At 37.9% G+C, this 15,605-nt stretch overlaps 1 protein-coding gene across 1 annotated transcript in view; it reads left to right on the top strand.

The window, feature by feature from the left end:
- The window catches only part of ST18 (ST18 C2H2C-type zinc finger transcription factor), a 111,328-nt gene that overhangs the window by 37,261 nt on the left and 58,462 nt on the right, over positions 1-15,605 (top strand). Inside the window, exons 4-6 of the mRNA XM_035011141.1 lie at positions 5,251-5,450; positions 9,924-10,007; positions 12,925-13,716. Of these exons, the coding sequence (XP_034867032.1) occupies positions 5,251-5,450; positions 9,924-10,007; positions 12,925-13,716 (1,076 nt within the window). The remainder of the gene's footprint in view (positions 1-5,250; positions 5,451-9,923; positions 10,008-12,924; positions 13,717-15,605) is intronic.

Below are 15,605 nucleotides of genomic sequence, written 5' to 3'. Positions count from 1 at the left end.
TTATCACTTTATTAGCCAAGGAGCCAATATTTATTTCTGCATTTCTCTGGAGCTGAAAGAGCCTGAACACCTCTTCATTTGTGTATCTGATCTTTTGTAAGTGCCTGCCCACTTTTTAAATTGATTGTCATTTTCTTATTTATTTGCAAGAATTCTTTATATATTCTGTATGTACCTTTTTTTTTAAATAAAGACGAACTGCAAATACCTTCTCCTATTCGGTGGCTTACTTTTTCTACTGTCTTGTTAGTCTTCTAAATCTGTAATTCTTCTGGAATTGTTTGTTGTATATACTATAAGGTAGATGTCAAAACTTTTTTTTTTCAGATAGATACCTAGTTGACTCAGTGACATTCATTGAAGAAACAATCCTTTTCTCAATGACACCATTGTCAAAAATTGACCGTATATGTGTGAGCCTATTTCTGGACCCAATGGCTGGAACATCTATTCTGTTTCATTGGTCTATTTGTTTATGCTTGCACCATAGCACCCTATGTCAAGAACTATAGGTTTGTGATAAACTTTGACATTAAAAACTATAAGTCTTTCAACTCTGTTATTTTCTTCAAGATGGTTTATGCTGTTCTTAGTTCTTTTCATTTTCATACAAATTTTAGAATTAAGTTGCTAATTTTGAAAAAATTATTCTTGGAATTTTGTTTGAGATTGTGTTGAATCTAACAAATTTGGGGAGAACTGAAATCTTGCAATACTGAATCTTTTATTCCATGCACATCTTATATTTCTCTATTTAGTTCTTTTAATTTTCTTTAAATTTTTTGTATAAATTTTATGCATCTTTTGTTAGTTTATTCCTAAGCATTTTATATTTCTGTGCATTATAAATGTTTTTTTTCCTAATTTTTTATTGATGGTTTATAGAAGTTCAAATAATTTTAAATGACATCATTATATTTGCTTCCTTCTTTTAATATTTTATCTGTAGAATCTTTTGAATTTCCCTTAAATAAAATCATGTCTCTGAAAATAATAATAGTTTAATTTTTTTTCTTTTTCAATCATTATACCTTTGTTTTTTTCTGCCAATCATCTTAATTCAAATTCATACTTCTTGGTTCCTTTCCACAAGTCTCTGGTATTCTTCCTAATTAAAAGAAATCTGTAGGAATACCCACTATGAATATTCCACAGAAATGGAGCATATAAATAATTTCCTTAGGCTCAGGGATACATAACTTTCATTGCTTTTTCTATTTTATTCTTTGGGGGTGTGTGCTCAGAGTATATCTATACTGAACCTGCATTTTTTAATTTGTTGCATGTCTTTTTATAACTTGCATTGAGAATTTATTACTGTGGAAAATAAACTGAAACTGTAGAGCCCAGTATTTATTGGACAGATTTTGGGGATTCATAGTTCCCTAATTTGTTGTATTCTTTTTTGAAATCTGAAAGGTCAATGACCTTGACTTCTAAACATACTTCCAGCATTGAGTCTATCATTAATGTTATCTAATTGTTGTTTTTCTCAATCATTGTTTTGAGTAAAATTTCAGCCATATGTTGTCATCAAAGGGAATACCATTTTCAAATTAGAATCTGAGTTTCTAAATGGAAGCATTTCTCAATTATGTAACCAAAAATTTCTCTCAAGTAAAAATACAGATCTTTAAAGATATTTTAATAAAATCAAAACCACAGATATGAAATATGGTGTTTAAAGGTATTTGGTGCATTGATAGAGTTCCCTCGAGGACTCTGGATGTTTAAAGCAACAGTTTGATTGAATAGAACAATAAATGCAGGGCTGAGTGTATTTTTTCTCTTTCTTTCTCATCTACTAGAAAAATATAGATAATAGAGCTCATTTATTTCCTTAACATTTCAGAGCTCCACAGATGGGAAAACACAACCCAGTGGAAATTATTTCTGGCAACCTTGAGAAGATATGTTAGCATTTTGTGGCATTTCTTTCAGTGACATGTAAAGCATGGCTTTCCTTCACTGCAGTGTCACAGTGAAGTGTCACAATAAAGCCAAAATAGTGTGCCCTTAGGGAAAACTAGGGAAAGGGACCATTTTCCATGCACACACAAAGGGTAATATTTATTATAAAGCCTTTCATTTTAGCTCCAAATGCTTCCTGGGCCATGGCAATGGAGAAAGGCACAGAATGTGAGATTTAAAGCAAATGTTATGTATAAATCTCATGTAACTTATGTAAATATAAATACTATGTAAAAAATTAGAATGCATTTATGGACATACAAGCATGCATAAATCTGTACAGTGTGCTAGGGAGAGAGTTTGTGATGTTGCATTGTGGCAGCATTAGCCTGGTGTTGATGGAGTCCAAGGAGCACTGAACCGGGAGTCAGAACAGTTCTATCTTGACCTATTTTAGTCACTACAAGGACAGATGTTATCTTCTCTATCCACAACATATGATATAGAAATTATTACCCGTATTTGAGGGATAAGGAATTTGGTTTTCCAAAAAATTCAATTATTTTTCTCAGATTACACAGATAATATTCCTTAAGAAACTTTATACACAGTATCAAATACAATTTTTAAGCTAAATTTGTACTTTTGATAAAACCTTACATATCCCCTTCATCCTTGCACAGTTCTTATTTGGACCTAAACACTGAACTTGATTTTTACTACCATTAAGTGTCATCTCATTAGGTTCACTCTGCTACTCCAGACTATGGACATTTGGGGGGTCTTAATTACATTTGCAACATGATTCCATTGCTGCAACTCAGTATTATCTCTAGATCTGATGAGTGTCCTATTTATCTGCTCCTCAATCATTGGGCAAAGCGCTGTGATAGGCAGCTCCTTTCCAGTTAGAGAGGTGGCTGGTTGATCCAGGTATTCACTCAGTTGTCAAATGAGTGTGGAAATTAACCAAATTAATTGTTTTAATTTGGTAAACGTAGGAAAGAGCATGAGCTTTGGGGTCCAGCAGCCTGGGATTCAAATATCAGCCCCACTGATTGCCAGATACATGATTTTGAGAATGATACTTGTCTTTATAAGTAAATTTGGATAACAGTATTAACAAGAATAAGTTATGGGTAGTAAATGCTCAGCCTCATTTGTCAAGCATCAAAGAAAGAAATTTTCTTTTTTTTTTTTTTAAAGATTTTATTTATTTATTTGACAGAGAGAGACAGCGAGAGAGAGAACACAAGCAGGGGGAGTGGGAGAGGGAGAAGCAGGCTTCCCGCCCAGCAGGGAGCCCGATGCGGGGCTCAATCCCAGGACCCTGGGATCATGACCTGAGCCGAAGGCAGACGCTTAACGACTGAGCCACCCAGGCGCCCCAAAGAAAGAAATTTTCTGACAGACCAGTTCTTTTTAACTAGTTGCCACCCAGATCTTATTGATCAATGTTTTCTGGTACTGACAAATCTTTGTTTTGATAAACTTTCTTGGTCTCTTTCCCAGAACCAATGGTATGCTTAAATTGGTTTTTAGAATCCACTTTTCTTCCCTGCTTTAATACCTGAATGATATTTGCCAGGAACCACTCTTCTTGGTTTGAGGTAATAGTTTAGTGGTCTTATATATTTTCTGAGCATCTTTGATGCAAGTTCACTTGATTCTGGAGACTTTAACTAGTTTGGAGAAGTTCTTAATCTCACCTCACATACCTAGGGAATGTATCCTTTTTGATATGTTTCTCTGTCCCTCTTCCTTCCGAGGTCAGTCTCCTTGACAAAGAAGACTAGTGCTAAGGGTAGTTCTGGTTCTTTATGCCTACTCCTATTATATCATAACCACATGTTGTAGGCTTTTCCGTGACAAACCAGCAGATGTAGGTTTCCATTTTCGACAGTCTCCATATAAAGGCAGGTTTTTGCTCCCATAGTCATCTGGTTGTATTCTCTTTTGCTCCATCTTCTGTACAGGGTCACTTTAAATTTGGGCTCATGAGAGATTTTGCAAAGGGAAATTAATTTGTTTGGGAACTTCACTGTTCTCTTCATCAGGATAATTTTCAATTATCCACTTTTTAATATTTTTTGAGAGATTTGTAACCCTCTTGGATTATCTTTCCTTCCAGAGTCTTTTGTTTTTCCTAGAAGGAATAGCGCCCCCTTTTTCTTCCCCTCTGAAGTTTTTTTAATCTACTGTTCTAAGTTCAAGAATTCATATACAACTATAATCATATTTTATGAATGGGCCACCATCTTTGCATTGATATTCTTGAGAGAACAATTTAAGACTTTTGTTTATTTGATAATATTATTGAGTATTCAATCATTTTTTTGTGATGGAGTAAGTAATATCTCAAATACTCTGAGTCTAAGATGCTCTATTCTGGATCTTTGCTTCTAAATCTCTTGCATTTTTCTTCAAAGGGCATTTAATAAATATCTCTCACAGACTCACTGTGGGCTAAACCCTCTGGTCTTTCTGGATCTTGCCAAAAGAATGTTTGTCTTAACTTCAGCACATAGAGTGATCTGCATTAATTCTGAGTGAGCTATATGTAGGAAATCTGTTTTGAAAGGGCCGCCCTCAGGAGCATTTCCAAATAAAATCATGAGGACAGGAGTAAAGATAAACTGTTGTCCATTTTTGTGAAATCCAATCTTATTTCTCCTCCTTTTATTTGTTTGTTCTGTGTGCCAAATGGGTGAGAATCAGAAGGCAGAATGCCAGGTAACATCTTTTCACCTTTTTTTTTTTAATGTGTGTGTGTGTGTGTGTGTGTGTGTGTGTGTGTGTGTGTGACTGGAGATGGGTTGACGGAATGTTCCTAGCTTGCCCCTCCTTTTATGCTTTTCTCTTTCAGGTCAAAGCTTGGGATGTGGCATCTCAAGTTTGGTGCATAACTGCGGCAGAGATAAGCAATTTGGGTAGCAAACAACTATTTGAAAAACCTTGTGATTTATCCATACTGGACATGTTTTTTTGTGTCTGGTGGTATATTTTTCACATTAGCTATTTCTTAGGATTAGCAAACCAGTGCAAATCTTGTTTCATCCCTTCCTGGATATTTAATGTAGTGCCAAGCAAAGCACAGATTAACATATGCTTACTCAAGATTAAAGATGATTTTTTTTTTTAAACTCTTCTGATAAGCAGTAAAATAGAATCCTCACAGTTAGTAGATTCAATGGACAGGCTGTTTTCATTAGTGCCAACAACTAACCCTAAACCCTTAGTCCCAGGTTCCACAGGCTTTGGGTTATACTTCATGGGAATCAAATGGCAAGTAGCAGTAAAGTTTTTCTCCATGTTCTTAATTTGCCTCAATCACTACAGCGCTGCATATGATTGCTCCATGGCGAAGAAGAGGAAAGCTGCAGAGCAGGCTTTGGGCGTCCCAGTCAACAAGAGAAAATCCCTGCTAATGAAGCCCCGACACTACAGCCCAAACCTGGATTGCAGAGAAGAATGTGACGACAGGACTGAGGTGGAAGAGGAAGATGGCCTCCAGGAAGCCAGCGATCGCACTGCCACAGGTAGGCAAGCGGGAACAGCCCAGACTTTATCTCCTCCCTGGCTCCAAAGCCTGTCTTAACTGATGTAGAACATATAGTCTGTGTGACTGTAGAAGCAAATTCCCATTTGAAAGCAAAACCAAACATTTATTTCACTCAGCATCCATTTACTGAGAGCTGATTTTTTATCAGTAACGGCGGAGAGTCTAAATAGAAGTCAGAGAGAGTTCTTGCCTGAGTCCATTTTCAAAAGCACAGAATTGGAGTGTGCCTCTTTTTGAGGAAAATAAAACCTACTAAGCCTTAAAGAGCACCTTGACTCCTTAACAGGACAGATGTCTATCCCTGAAAGAACCCTTGAAAATAAAAGGACATAGTTAAGCTTAAGGTATCTAAGATATGACATATATAAATAAAGCATTTACTTTGTTGTTTTATAAACATACAGAATATAATCTCCCCCCCAAATATAATAGGTATTAACAACACAGACTAATGCAGGTGACTTGTGACCTTAATCTTTTCACCATTTTTAAAATAAATACTTACAGCAACGGACTTAGCAGAAGGGACCAAAAGTTGACAGCCTAGATCCTTCATTAGGAAAATAATGTGTTATAGAAAATGTATCACTGTGCCCATTAGTTCTGAAATAATTTTCAGTTACCTTTAGGCACACATTATATTTCATGAATTCAATTCTTCACTCACTAAATGCTGTTTGCATGCTAAGTGATAGATAGTTACTATTTTGAAATTTTAGGATGTGTTTCTCCCCAGTTCACAGTTACTCCTATTAGGTTCATGGTAGTCACAGTGCCTCCAGGAGTTGGACCATCACCAACCACTTTGTGCTTGAGGCTGAAATTGAAGGACATGCAAAATATCTCAAAAATTTATGAAAAAAATAAATGGAAATCAAAAGCTTGAGTGATTAGAAAATGAAATGAGGTGTACATATAGTCTATGAAATACATTTTTTCTGAATGTGACTTTTTAAGGAATCAAAATATACAAAATATGATGTTATTTGAAAAGAAGTATGTATTATACAAACCAAAGGCAAAGGTCTCTTAGATCATAAATATCGATTATAGACAGAATTACAGTAATAATGAGAGGGATTACTGGAAAAGATGTAAAAGCATACTGACCAACTGAACACAAATGTCAGGGCACAACCATCAGATCTTCAGTAATCTTGGCTTGCAAGTAGTTTGAGATTCTGTAGTGAAAACAAAGTTGTATGCTGATTTGACAGTGTTTAAGCAAATGTCCTGGCTTCTCTGTATTTAGCATGTGGCTTAAAGCCTCATCGCTCATCTGTAAATTATAATCATCCTTGACTCATTTTGTTTCTTTGAGTTGGTCAGTTTTTGTTGATTTATGAAAATTGTAGGTTGAATCTAGTATTAGGGAAGGTCCTTGAATCGATGTGGTTAGACTTGAGGTATAATTCATCTAGTTGACATTAATTCACCGAGTATTTTTTTAAATGGGCATCTTTTACACCAACCCTTTCTTGTAAGTGCCATGAGGACAAGGACTGTATCTGCCCACTGACTTCCTGCCTTTTATGTTAGTTGTGTGATCATCATGGATGCTTAATATCCACCAAGAAAATATTCTGTCAAAATGTACTCAGTGAAACATTCAGTTATAAGCACTGATGGACATCTATTTGCAGGTTCACAAATGTTTTCCATTTTTATATTTAGCACCGGAAGCACTACTACTAATGAATATGCTGACGTTATAGTGGTGGTGGCCATTATTTTTGAATTCTTAATATATTCCAGGTGCATAAATTATATATCACTTAATCCACCTACAATGACATGAGATATGCATGATTATGGTCCCAATTTTACAGATGAGATCATTGAAGACCAAAGAGATTTAATGCTTAAGGTAATGCAGCTTGTAGGTGTTGAAAAGAAGATAATTAGGACACAATTGAAGGATAAGCAAAATAATTATTTCCCAGCTAACCGTGCTCCATAATCCAATCCTCCCGTGCTCTGACTACCTTCCGAAAGTAGATAGAGCAGTGTTATATAACATCCAATCACAAAGTCACATTTCCAGAAATGACAAGTCACAGATGATCCTATCCCCAGTTGAAAGACTAAGTTGTCTTCAGTCCTCTGAGCAAGTTACCCACCACTCCCCCCAAAAGGAAAGAGAACTGAGTTAGTGCCTAACTCATAATACAGGTTTTTCACCTGTCATCTCATTTACTCCGGGTACCCCGAGGTCTTTACCTTGCAGGAGTGTGCCCAATTATGCCTTCAGCAGGTGGTCCAGATGATGAAGGGGACAGTGCTTAGGAAGGCTAAGGTCCTGAGCTTGAATCCATTTAATGGCAAACGATGTCTCATACCCTCAGCTGGCTGTCTTTCAAAGAGCGGCAGGTAGGCATTAATGGTGATAGAAGAGAATGTGGACAAAACCGTACAGATACACCTTCACTGTGGCAGACAGAAGACGAGCTTGCAAAGTACTACCAGGAGGTAGGACAACTACCAGGAGGTTTCCCAATGCAGACTAGGAAAAAAAGGGTAACCTAGAAGTGAGATTAGCCACGTGTGTGGAGTCCCTCCTCAGTTTCTAAGCTCACATTCATGACTCAGGGAAATCTATCACAATTGTAGGAGCTCTAGGAGCTGAGATGATCATTTTAACAAATCTTAACTCTCAACACTATGCAAATAAGGGATAAACCACTCTGATTTTAGAACTTTGAAAGATAAATTCAGTTTTCTAGGGCTTTTATTCCCAGAGAGATTTACATATTCAAGAGACCTGGAAAACTAATTTATCTATACAAGTAACTTTGATAGTTCCAGAAACAGAACTAAAATCCAATTATAATAAAATCCAGTTATATTAAAGGAGTCAAACTCCAAATTTGTGATTTTCAGAGTAATTTTTAAAGTTGTTTTGGGACAGAACCGCTGACGCATAATGTGAGAATCATTAGCATATGCTTTCTAGGATTACCAGACCCCTTGGAGTAGAGATTTGGTTTCAAGCAAATAAACAAATGTGAACTTTTTCATATCAGGCAAAAACATTTATTTTTTTTTTTACTCCATGTCACAGAAGTTGTCATCCAGCTCCGGCCCCTCCTCCTGCCTCACACTTTGAAATCCTTTCAGGAGGAGAAAGGGGTGTGCTAGGTAAACATCCAACCCTCTGAATGTCCCCCCCCACCCCCGCCCCGGGGAGTGTGCCCGAGGAATTTTCTGTCCTACACTTTTTTACTGAGAAAGCTGAGGCATGGTTACTTGTTAATTTTTGTCTTGTTATTGCTGTTGATTCATTTTTACATATTTTATTTATAATTTAGGAGTCACTGTTTTTTGATTGAAAGTCAGCTGACAATTGTATTTTAGTATCTTCCTATAAATTTACCCTTGAAAGTACCCAAACTTGGGAAAGTAATGGACTATTAGTATTCTGAACAGTTTCTCCTAAGGGTTGCTTAGGATGTAAACATTAGTCGAGACATATGACCTACCTGGGCTATGGGATTTGGGGTAGCTTGTTGCAGAGGGATGACCCTGTGTCAACCCCCCACCCCCACCCCCGCCGCTACTGGCTAGCTGTGTGATCTTGAGCAAGCCCCTGGCCCCTTGAAAATCATTTCCCTTCTGTAAAATGGAGCAGAAAGTCCCTTTCTTGTCATTACTGTAAAGATTAAATGCAATAAAGAACTGAACACCATGCCAGGAACGTAACAGTTTATTGTCCTAGGATGTCACTGGATCATCCTAATTTAAAAGATGAGGACCCAGGATTCAGGAAACACAGGCCTGCCCCAAGGTCACACAGGCAGGTGGTGCTGGGCCAGCAGTTCGGCCCCAGTCTCTGGACCTCAAACCCACTGCGGTTTCCCCTCCACGTTGTGCACTGTGCGTTGAAGCTCCAGTTTCTGAAGGCAGTTGATGAGCAGTTCTATAGCATGTGTGGCCCGGGTGGTAAACTGGACGAGCCTCCTTCACACTGTGGACTGTGCCCTCTCTCAGGGATCAGTTTCACGACTTATTCTAAACAGAACACAAGCCCCACCTCATTCATGTGGAGGGTCCCATGTATCGCCTGCCATTACTATCCTCTGAACTTGTATCTGGGGAAGGGAGACGACAGACGTCATTTACTGAACACCTGCTGTGTGGCATCTGCTTTGCGTGGGCTCCCGTGTCAGCTCCACAGCGTGCCTCACTGTGTAAATGAGGACACAGGGTTCAGAAAGGTCAAGGATGCCTTTGGGGGTTGCACGGACTTGAGCATGCAAGCCCGGAAGCAAGACGAGGTTAGTTGTTTCAATGACCAAGGTGCAAAATGAACCACCAGGCCACCCATGAAAAGAAAAACACACTAGTGTAAACACGTAGGCAGCCCATTACAAAGCTAAGAGAAACAAGAACCTCATCACGGATCTGTCAGGTTCAAAAGCTAACTCGACTTTTTTTTTTCTTCTAATGACAGCGAAAGCCAGAGAGGCGTGTGTATTACGGAAAGTTGGTTTGCAGATTGGCGGAACATCCCTGGAAACCACCGCGTACAATGCACGTAGGCACCTCTATCGGCAGGACTCCTCTCTTTCTGAAGAATAATTAATAAACATTTTCTTTTAGCATATAACAAACAGTTGAGCCGAACAATTATGTAAACTGGAAATGACCCAAAATGCTAGCAGTTGGCAGCAGTGAAACGCATTGTCGTGCACATGTGTGCTTTTGTCACTCCCGCCTCTCTGGTGATCTGCCCTTAATAGGAATATTTTAAACTATGTAGCTAAGCAACAGAGGTAATTGTTGCTTTCTAGAGCTCTTGTTAGCACTCTAACACAGCCCAAATATGCACAATTAGGTATAATGTCTATAAATCATTATTGTACACATGTGGGTAGTTAAGTGGAGTGAGAGAATAGTTCAATGAATTGAGCATATTCACTGAAAATGCTTTTTATTTGTTTTCTGTAGTTCATAATACTTTAAAATTATCATAACCCTTTACACTTTCTCCTAATAGCCAACCGTGATATTGAGAAAAACTTCATTTGCATTTTAGACTATGTTTAATGTATTATTTAAACCTGGAATTCCTCTGACATGAATTCCGAAGGGAATAGACCATCCTATCACATAGGATGTGCTTGTTTATCCAGCCTCTTTTCTAGGAAGTAAAATGTTAAATTTTTCAGTTTATGTTGAATAGATCCCAACAAAAGACTGCACCCTATAATCAGCATTATTTAAAGGGGCTAGTGTTGTGACTAAATTCTTCCCTTCATCCAAAAATGCTTTTAGTTACTATGGCAATATTTACTTGATCCTGGCAGCCCAGTGTTGATTTAGGGAGATAATTGCCAGAAAGGAAGATGATGGAGATGTATTTTTGAGTGTCCTTGTCAGAGACAATGTTTATAAAAAATTAAATGAGACCAAAAAAGGCACATTGTCTCCTGCACAGACACCCTCTCCTGCAAGCTATCACACAGGATGGCTGTCCTTTTCTTCCCTCCAAAGATGTTTATTAACACACTTGGTGTCTTTCACAGTCTTTAAGGGGGCTTATTATTTTGTGTTGCCCATCCCCCACTTTGCCTTCAGAGACGCAGAAATGGTCCTGCTTCTTTTTTTTTTTTTCTTCTTCTTCTTCTTCTTCTTTTTTTTTTTTTGTCTTAGTGAATATAAGGGGACCATTCCTGGGTTGTCTGGCGCTTTTCACAGCCACATGTATGCTGGGGGGCGCCTGGGTGGCTCAGTTGGTTAAGCCACATGTATGCTGGGTGTCATGCTCCCCAGACCACTGTGCTTGCTAAACCAGGGCTGCTGGGTCACTAGCAGATCTGCACCCTGAATTGCACCCTTAATTGGTGTGTTTGCATTGGGACAGGCTTGAGTAGGCTATCATTATATATATATATATATATATATATATATATATATATATATATATACACACACACACACACACACATACATGTGTGTATATATATGCATATACATGTATATATATATACATATATACATATACATATGACTATACACACACACATACTGTCACTGCAGCTGGACCACTCCAAGAGTGAAGCGGATAACACTGACAACTGGACTGGGACAGATCCAGTGGACTGTCCTGGACAGACTGGCACGTGGAGACCTGTTCTTAGTCCCAAGGCTCTTTGACTGTTAAGACTCCAGTCGGCCCGCTACTGAAAACTATTAGTTAATGTTCTACGTACTCCAACCATCTCCACCTCTCGTCTCATTGCCTTCTTACACAAATGCATGCAAGTACCAGGCCAGAAAATGTGTCACTATTTTACATATTTGATCATGCTGGAGAGCCTGGGTGGCTCAGTCGGTTAAGCTTCCAACTTTCTGATTTCAGCACAGGTCATGATCTCAGGGTTGTGAGATCGAGCCCTGTGGTGGGCCCTGTGCTCAGCACAGAGTCTGCTGGAAATTCTCTCCCTCTGCTCTCAATCTCTCTCTCTTTCAGTCTCTCTCTTTCTCTCTCTCTCAAATAAATAAATAAATAAATAAATAAATAAATAAATAATCCTTTTTAAAAAAGATATTTGATCATGCTAATTCTCCCATTTATTTGTATTTCCCTTGGCATGGAATTTCGGTGTGACAGTTCTGAAAGTCAACAGGAAGCCTTGAAAGCTTTAGAACTCTTTTAGTTATCATCTGTATGTGGATGTATTTTATCTTTTAGCTAACGTTCCATAAAATCTGGAAGTATGTTTGAGAAACTGTGGAGGTAGTGAACATAAACCAAATAATATATTACAAGTTAAAAAAAAGATAGCAGGAAGGGAAAAATGAAGGGGGGGAAATCGGAGGAGGAGACGAACCATGAGAGACTATGGACTCTGAAAAACAAGCTGAGGGTTCTAGAGGGGAGGGGGGAGGGGGATGGGTTAGCCTGGTGATGGGTATTAAAGAGGGCACGTACTGAATGGAGCACTGGGTGTTATACGCAAACAATGAATCATGGAACACTACATCAAAAAAAAAAAAAGTTTGAAAATACATTGCCATGCTAACAGAGAAATCTGATGAATGTTTCCTTTATAATGCGTAGTATTATGCATATTTGATTTCCTTCTGGTTGGCTAGGATTTGCAAATATAAGAGGTGCAATAACAACAATTTCACATTCAGCACTCTGTTATTGTTAAGTATCTATTTCAGTATCCTGGAAACAATTAGCTCTTAATATGCTGAAAATTCTACTAGCTCACTTCTTTAAATGCAATTCTCAGAATATTAAGGTCTGTTTTGTTTTGTTTCATATTCATTCATATATATTTTTCTCTTCGGTTTTTAGAAAATTGATAGAGCCCACATATTCACATATTGTACTTACTGTGTAAATATATATAAATCTATCTCTCATCTACATATTGGTGCAATTTTCTTAAAATATCTTTTGCTGTTGTTTTTTAAATATCGGCTTTCTTTTTCCATAGAAGAAATCGCGATAAAACCTATGGATGAGAACCTTCATTCGACTGCACAAGACAACTCCGATGGGAAGGAAGACAGATATGGCTGCTATCAGGAGCTCGTGGTCAAATCTTTAATGCACTTGGGGAAATTTGAAAAAAATGTTTCTGTTCAGACCATAAGTGAGAATTTAAATGACAGTGGCATCCAGTCTCTAAAAGCAGAGAGTGATGAAGCTGATGAGTGCTTTATGATTCATTCTGATGATGGAAAAGAAAAAATCGATGATTCCCAGCTTCGGTTCTGCTCCTCAGAGGACAGTGAGAGTAACTCTGAAAGTGCGGAGAATGGTTGGGACAGTAGCTCCAACTTCTCAGAAGAAACCAAACCACACAGGGTCCCAAAGTATATTTTAGTGGATAATAGAAAAGACCTATTGGAAGTTCCTGAAATAAAAACTGAAGGTGACAAGTTTATCTCTTGTGAAAACATGTGTGATTCTGAAACAGAAAGGAGAGACCCACAGACTGCTCACATGGAACCGCGGGACAGCAAAGCCCAGCCCTCATTCGCTGGGATGGAGGAAGAAGATAACGAGTGTCTGGCAGCCATGACAGAAGAGTCTGTTGACCTGGAGAAGGCGAAGGGGAACTTGAGTTTGCTGGAGCAGGCAATTGCTCTCCAGGCTGAGCGAGGTTGTGTTTTCCACAACACCTACAAAGAGTTGGACAGGTTTCTACTGGAGCACCTTGCTGGGGAAAGGAGGCAAACCAAAGTTATTGACATGGGTGGAAGACAAATCTTTAACAATAAACGTAAGACATTTTTTTTTTTGCATTTATTTTAGGAATAAAATTGCTTTGAGGGTTGGAAGAAAATTTAGTAAGATTTGATTACCACTTCCAGATAGCTTTTTACAACTTGATGCACTTTAAAAACCAATTCATATTATAAAATAAACTATTTCTTTTTTTTTCTCTCTCTGCTCTCTAGGTTGTTCTCAAATCAAGCTTTGTCAGTTTTGCAATGTTTTTACACACAAAAAAAGAATCACTGCCTCTTTTTCTCTTAATTTGACAGCTTTTAAAAAATATATAGTACTTGTACAGTACTATATTGGACATGTTAGAGGTACATTAGTACTTTTTGGATTTTAAATCATTTTATTAATCAGATCAATTCCAGAAATTTAATTTTTCTTTCCCACTTTCTTTCTGGGATCAACTGACTCCTTTGGAGCTTTAAAATAATGTCGAGCTACTGGCAAGTCAGGCAGGATAAAACTGGATGTTAATGCCTTTATAAGCCTATGCTTTTACCAGTTCTCTAACTCAGGGCCACAAATATCTGGTCCAAACATGAATGAGAAGAATAAATGTGCTTGGAGGAGGCCTTAAAACTGTTCCTCAACTTTAGCGAAATTGTGTCCTGTCCCCCATAATGCTACTCCACCCCCCACGCTGAGTCTTACACCAGATGGGCCTGGTGATAATTCCCAAATGGTGGTTCTCAAGTGCCTAGAAGGCTTGTTTAAGATGGGTATTTCCAGGATCCTATCAGACTTACTGCTCCAGAACTTGGATTTTTTTAAGCGTGTTTTTCAGATGATTCTTGCGTACCTTAAAATCTAAGAACCATAGAATTAGAAATATCTTTTTTTTTTTTTAAAGATTTTTATTTATTTGACAGAGAGAGACACAGCGAGAGAGGGAACACAAGCAGGGGAGAATGGGAGAGGGAGAAGCAGGCTTCCTGCAGAGCAGGGAGCCCGATGTGGGGGCTCGATCCCAGGACCCTGGGATCATGACCTGAGCCGAAGGCAGACGCTTAACGACTGAGCCACCCAGGTGCCCCGAATTAGAAATATCTTAAAGAAAATCAAGATCGTGGCCCCAGGGAGCTTACAAGAATAATATGTTAGTTATGGTTTGGATGATCTCCTTGCTGAGATTTATGCAGAAATGAACTGTGTATTTTGTCATGTTGCGTCTATTTTAGTACTCACCTACAATCTTGTCAATTATTGTCTTGCAGCTCAGAGCTGAGAAAACAAAACAAAGAATAAAATGTCATGTAGTGAGGAGCAAGATAATAATACTATGCAAACGCACTGCCAGGGTTGAGATCGAGACAGAATATCAATGAGCAGTGTGTGGTTTGGGACAGGACCCACTATGAACTCTGTGCACTCTACTAATATGCAACTTGCTAAACTTGCCTGTATGCATGTTTGTTTGTTTTTTTTTATGGACTACAAAACCAAAAAAAAAAAAAAAAGATAAAATTGACTTCAAATCCCAAAACGTCATAATTTGCCATCTACTGTATTTCGTTCATTCTAAGATACAGTTTTCCCATTTTACATCTCTGAAATCAGAAGGGTATGCCATAATTTAATTTTCAATAATTTTTTTCTTTCTTGCTAACACACAAAATGATGTTCCATGTTACAGTTGATGATAACTTCCAGCCAGTGAAATTCAGTGTTTGGAGAATCTTTAATTATTTGTGCCATACCTTAAAATATTTAACAATCCTTTGGTCATTTTTATAAAACTTAAAAATTTTTGTTTTCAAAAACCAACAAGGCAGTAGAATCTGTGTTTGTAAACATGGGTGATAAAAGATTTAGAGAGTTACGAATGAGGCTGGCTAATTTAACAGTATATCCTATTGGGTGAGGCATAGTCCTGCCTTTTGGTAT

The sequence above is a fragment of the Mirounga leonina genome, unplaced genomic scaffold, assembly GCF_011800145.1.
Source record: "Mirounga leonina isolate KUSES-001 unplaced genomic scaffold, KU_Mleo_1.0 Mir_165, whole genome shotgun sequence".
NCBI lineage: Eukaryota > Metazoa > Chordata > Mammalia > Carnivora > Phocidae > Mirounga > Mirounga leonina.
This window is presented reverse-complemented; position numbering and strand designations above follow the sequence as displayed.